At 39.8% G+C, this 6,003-nt stretch overlaps 1 protein-coding gene across 2 annotated transcripts in view; it reads right to left on the reverse strand.

The window, feature by feature from the left end:
• Positions 1-5,832, reverse strand: part of taf1 (TAF1 RNA polymerase II, TATA box binding protein (TBP)-associated factor) — a 31,847-nt gene extending 26,015 nt beyond the window's left edge. The window contains exons 1-11 of one of the 2 annotated variants that reach the window (XM_061962219.1): positions 5,652-5,832; positions 5,517-5,561; positions 5,112-5,226; positions 4,165-4,288; positions 3,963-4,079; positions 3,696-3,821; positions 2,220-2,461; positions 1,923-2,138; positions 1,605-1,847; positions 273-504; positions 79-183 (exon numbers count right to left, since the gene is read on the reverse strand). In XM_061962219.1, coding sequence (XP_061818203.1) covers positions 79-183; positions 273-504; positions 1,605-1,847; positions 1,923-2,138; positions 2,220-2,461; positions 3,696-3,821; positions 3,963-4,079; positions 4,165-4,288; positions 5,112-5,225 — 1,519 coding nt within the window. In that variant the 5' untranslated portion in view covers position 5,226; positions 5,517-5,561; positions 5,652-5,832. Of the gene's footprint in view, positions 1-78; positions 184-272; positions 505-1,604; positions 1,848-1,922; positions 2,139-2,219; positions 2,462-3,695; positions 3,822-3,962; positions 4,080-4,164; positions 4,289-5,111; positions 5,227-5,516 lie in introns of both variants that reach the window. The other variant, XM_061962220.1, reaches the window with a different exon arrangement.
• Between the last annotated feature and the right edge of the window lie 171 nt (positions 5,833-6,003).

A 6,003-nucleotide genomic window follows, 5' to 3' on the forward strand; every position in this document is an offset into this window, starting at 1 on the left:
CTGAGGAAAAAGAACTGTTGTTGACATTTTGGCCTGAAATAAGATCTTTGTAATTTTATTTCCAACGAACAAACTTACCGTGATGATCATGGCTGTGTTTATGCTTCATGCCAGTTATTGACAAAGCTTTGACCAAGGGAGGTGGTGTAGGTGGCACCAATTGAGAATTACTTCTTGCCAGACCTTAAAGTTAAACAGATGACATTTTAGTAAGTACACATTTCAATTACAACGTTTCCTTTCAGAAAACAGACACATTCTTGGCATCTTACCTTGCTGTGCATTATAAGCATTGGCATTGCGGGTCATGCTCGAGGGCAACCACCCCGCAAGACTGGCACGCTGAGTCTTGGTGCCCTTGTGTTTTACATCCTCCCCATTCCAGATAATGTCATCTTCCCACTGGAGTTGTGTGACCATCAAGAAGAGCTCATTCTCAAGGGTCGATTTTTCCTCGTCACCCTCATTATTGCAGCCATCAGGATCATCACACCACCTCACATTCTACCAATTCATTGAACACAACATTGGTAAGTGAATACTTATTCTGGAGTGGGAATATCTGGTTCTGCTCTTAACTGGTACAAGTCCTATCTCAATCACTGGACGTACTCTGATGGAAATGGTAACTGTGTCTCAGACCAGATGGCTATGACCAATAGGGTTCCTCAGGGGTAATTTCTGTGACCGCTATTGTTCAACTTGTACATGCTTCCACTAGGCCAGCTAATACGCAGCTACAATGTGTCCTACCACAACTTTGCAGGTGACACTCAGATCTGTGTCACTGACGGCGGTGAACGTTGGCTTATTGATTCACTTTGTAACTGCATCAAACAGATTGGTGAGTGTGTAAGCAAAACAATTATCTTCAGCCAAACTCAGACAGAACTGAAATCATTGCCTGTGGCCAACAGAAGCAAATGTAAAATGGTATCAGTCCCCTTCAGACCCCCTTTATGAAACATAATATTCAGGTGAGAAACCGAGGGGTAATAATAAACTCAGATTTGAACTTTACCAGCCACATTAAGTCAATAACATCAGTAGCTTTTTACTACATACTAATGGGTTGTACTTGTATAGCGCTTTTCTACCTTCAAGGTACTCAAAGCGCTTTGACACTACTTCCACATTTACCCATTCACACACACATTCACACACTGATGGAGGGAGCTGCCATGCAAGGCGCTAACCAGCACCCATCAGGAGCAAGGGTGAAGTGTCTTGCTCAGGACACAACGGACATGACAAGGTTGGTACTAGGTGGGGATTGAACCAGGGACCCTCGGGTCGCGCACGGCCATTCTTCCACTGCGCCACGCCGTCCCTACTAAACATTGCCAAAATTAAAGGAATATTGTCTAAAGCAGAGTAAGAGACCCTAGTCCATGCCTTTGTTTCCAGCTGGCTAGACTACTGCAATAGCCTTCTCACTGGGCTCTCTAAACAATCTGTAAAGCAGCCACAGCACATCCAAAATGTTGCTGATTGAGTGCTGACTAGAACCAGAAAATACGACCATATTACATACGAATTGTGGTCTATAAACAATATTGTCTTGCCTTACTTATTCTGTAGTATAGTTGCATGGTCCTACTAACCTCCTGCGCCATCCTGGTTGCTTTTTCCATTGTGTTCTGCTCCATTGGGTCACTAGACTCTATTTCCTTCAGCTTCAATCCGTAGTTGAAATTACTTCCGTCCTCAGGGACCCCAATCATGTCGTACCAAAGCTGTGCAGGCCCATATCGCCATTCGGCAACTTTAGGTCGTGATTCTGCCTCCTTGTCTCCATCGCCGCAAGTTTGAGAAAGCTTAGACTCAACTGGAGCCATCATGGTTATCTGGTATCACAGAAAAGCAGTGGTAAATTTGAATCCTGCAGGCCTTAATTGCATTTCAGTAGCTTGACGAATCACCTCATCATCCGAGAGACACTGCTCTGGGGGTGGAGGGTTTGCGTATTCGTACACCCATCCTGATTTCTTATCCTCGCCTTGTTCTGTGAGCTCTCCCTCAGGAGGTGGTGTGCCAGGCAGAACATCCCGATGCTTACGCTTCTTCTTCCTTCGGGCACTCCTCCAAACCGATGGCATGTTCTTCCCTGGACCAAAAAGCCTTAAGAACCTCAGCACCTGGGAGTGTAATCCAAAATATTACTGCTTAGGGTGTAAAAATGGAACAATCAGTGGATTAATAAAGAGGGGATGCTCTACCTTTCCAGGTCGAAAAACCGGGAAGAGCTCTGTGACACCTGGAAGTGCTTTAGCAGCATCTTTCTGCATGATGCCAGCCAGCGGGAGGTTGAGGCTGTCAGGTGGGCCTCCGGCACCCAAAACCTGGCAAGGGCGGTCTGTTTCTGACTCGGAGTCTGAGGAACTGCTGAAATCAGCCTTATCGGCATTAGAGGAAGGTGCGATGATGGACGGCAGGATGATGCCGTCACCTTCCTCCCCAACTGTTAGGAGAGGCAGAGAGAAATGAAAAATTAATAAGGCTGAATTGATTAACTTAAAAAAGCTCCTATTTGTGTTTCCTTTCATATAATTAAGAGCAGCAAAAAAGCTGAAATAAGGTAAAATTCTATTTTGGCAGCTAATGCCATCATATATTTTTGACTTGTATAACAAATATTTTATTCAAACACATGCAGGTATCTTGGGACATGTTAGCATACATTGTTTGCATGTTAATGCTAACAAATAGTTTGCCAAAAAACAACACACCAATCTTCAAATGAATACCTTTTTAAATGTGCATGTATCAAATTGCTAAATACATTTTCAGCCAATTTATCACATTTTATCAGAGTTTTTTTTGTTTATTTTGGTTCTTTATGTATTATCTGTCACCTGGTTTTAGGCAACAGAGGTTTAAAAAAAATGCTACATATAAGTAATACACAGTGATGCTCTTGTTGTAAAAGTGCAATTTCAATGTTATGCGCATGTATAGAAAGAATAAAAGTCATAAGGAAAATCCTTCTTTATTTAAACTATTTTCCCTTAGTAACGCATTGAGAGTGGAAAGTGTGTTGTATCCCATTATTTGATTAATAAACAAATTAATCAATAGATTACTTGATTACTAAAATAATCAATAGCTGCAGCCATACAATTGAATAATTCCTTATTTCTGAACGAGGATCATAATCAACAGACTCAACAACTTCCTTGTTTGCATATTACATACATTTTTTATTTATACGTTATTGTTCAATTTATCTATTTCGTGATTACTCTGCATGGTGTGCTGCTATTGTCACTGTCCTGGATACTATAAATGGAGTTGCCACACTGAGGGGATCAATAAAATTATATCCATATCAAAAAATAAATTTACATTCAAGTGTAATTGACAATAAAAAATCTTCACTGAGTACTCAGTTTTCTAAACATATCAACAGAAAACATTTATCAGACCTCCACCAAGTCTAAAATACGTGTTACCTGTGAAAGGGGTTAGATTATTTTGGCTTCGAAAAAATGAAATGTGATATGGTCTTACAAAAGCAACACAAACAACACACATATGAACATGTTGAAATTACATTTCTATTGCAGAATCTTGTCACTCTACTGGGAGGAGTGCTTCTACCAAGCCATCACAAAATATTCAGTTTGAGTTGTCGAAAGGCCAAGAAGTTGCACAAAAATAAAGAAATGGACAACATAGGAAATAATCATGCATACCATTTGTGCTCTGAGAAGTCGGCTCATCTTTCTTTGCCCCAGTTGAAACGCTCGGTGGTGGCGGAGGAGGCATGAGCTTTGAATCAATATCCTCACAATCTGCGTCATAGTCGTCGTCGTCATCATCTGTTATCATTGAATTTGACAAAAACGTTGTAATAATCTCATGAAAATCTTTATGTTGCGATATGAGCAAAATGATATCACAATTATAGCTAAAAATTACAATAATACTAGAAATGTAAAGAATAAGCGGTTGAAGAGGACCTGTTTTTCTGCAGGGCTGCAAAGATCCCATGGCCTGACGGTACTTCCTTGTTTCATCCTCAGCAACCTCACTGATGTCAGAATAATCAACAGCATCTTCAGTACTTTTTACCCAGCCTGAAGCAAGCAAAACACAGACAAATTGAGCCTCCAAATGGCCTTCCTGGAGATATTAATATCAATATTGTGTATTTCCACTCACCCTCAGCATCCACACTAGTGGTGTTTTTACTTTCCTCTTGCTCAGCATCCTCATTGGCTGTGATCTCTGTGATGAGGGAGCCCAGACCTAAATTTCCCAATCCAGCCAGATGTTTTTTGGACTCCTAGGATGAAAAATAAATACATGACTATATTCAAATAACAGCAAATTACTTTCCGGGATTGTATAACCTTACTATTATCCATGGGGAGAGAGTGGAGCAGGTGTCTTCCTATAAGTATTTGGGTATTTGTTTTGATTCCCAGTTAACTTGAGCCAACTAAGTTGACTGTGTTTGCTCCCGTATTCACCAGTGCCTGCACTTTCTAAGGAGGCTCAGGGTCCACAGTGTGGCAAGCAATAAATATCATGATGTTGTTTTATAAGGCAAACATTGAATCTGTCATCCGTTATGGCATCTCCACATGGTTTGGAAATCTGTCTGTCAAACTCAAAACCCAACTTCAAAACCTTATCAAGAGGGCTGGTAAAATAATTGGCATGCAGCCCCTTGTTCCCTTCAAGAAATATTTGACAAGACTGTGAGGAAGCGAGGTCTTAAAATCACCCGTGACCCACACCACATACTTCATAGTGAAATTGTGTTGATGCCAAATGGTAAACGGTACAGAACAGCAACATACAAACTGAACAGGTATAGATTTTCCTTTGTCCCACTGGCAATCAAAGCACTTAACAACAGAAAACTACTGTAATAACCGGATGCAATAATAAGGAGTGCAATATTGGGATAGTGCAATACGGGGGGAGTGTAATGTGTGATCTCATAACTAACTGATATACCTGCGCATTGTTCCCTGTCGTCACTGTATTGTCGGATGAACTATATGTATGTATGTAAAACATTGTGTCTTGATGTCTAAGACAAATTTCTCCTCGGAGACAATAAAGCTAATTATTATTATTACGATAATGCTGACGCTCACATTGTCCAAAACACTGTCATCCTCCAGTTGGCCATCTTCATTGATGTTCCCAAATAAGAAGCCAGTAATAGAGAAAGGACGATCTTGATCTTCGTCACTGTCGGAGTCAGACATTCTAAAAAACAAAGTTGGAACCATTAGGCAAATATCTATATGTATTGCTAACATTGCTATGAAAAAAACATTTAAAACACTTCGATGATCGCAGCAATCCCTCAACCACTATTCACCTTGACTGGATTTTTCAGTGTATTAGTTTCATATATTTATATTACATATATTTGTACCATGAACATTATATATATAAGCACACTGTATCAGTGATACTTGAATACATACGCTAGCGCTAACTTTAGCTAACGTTAGCATGTTAGCTGTGAGGTAAACAACGACATTTTCACTTACCTTACTTGGCTCTCCTCCCACTTTATTAGACCATTCTTGAAGCAGCTATACAAAAAATATGAGGTTATTTTCTTTCAATGTGTCATTAAACTACTAAAACTAGCAACTATCTAGCTGACGACACACTGGACATACATTAATACTAATACTTATATTTCCCCGGCGCTTGTGTTACTTTTAGCAACATAACACGAAGCTCTTGAAATGTATTCAATTCCATTATTTCCCTGGTCAATTACGACAATATTAATTTATTTATTTGTGTACAAAAACCTGCCGTTGTTAGCTAAAAGGGAAAAGTTAGCTATGGGCATTAGGGCAGCGACACCGGAAATGCACCACTACTTCCGGTTTCGAAGTCGACGTAAACGTAAGATAAAAACAATATTTTTAAGTGACAATTATAATAGCTAATTTTTATGGGTCGACAAAGTGTGCGTTTATATTCTTTTCTGAAAAATATAAAAGTTGTATATTTTATTAAAAT

The sequence above is a fragment of the Nerophis lumbriciformis genome, linkage group LG09 (genome assembly GCF_033978685.3).
Source record: "Nerophis lumbriciformis linkage group LG09, RoL_Nlum_v2.1, whole genome shotgun sequence".
Taxonomy (NCBI): domain Eukaryota; kingdom Metazoa; phylum Chordata; class Actinopteri; order Syngnathiformes; family Syngnathidae; genus Nerophis; species Nerophis lumbriciformis.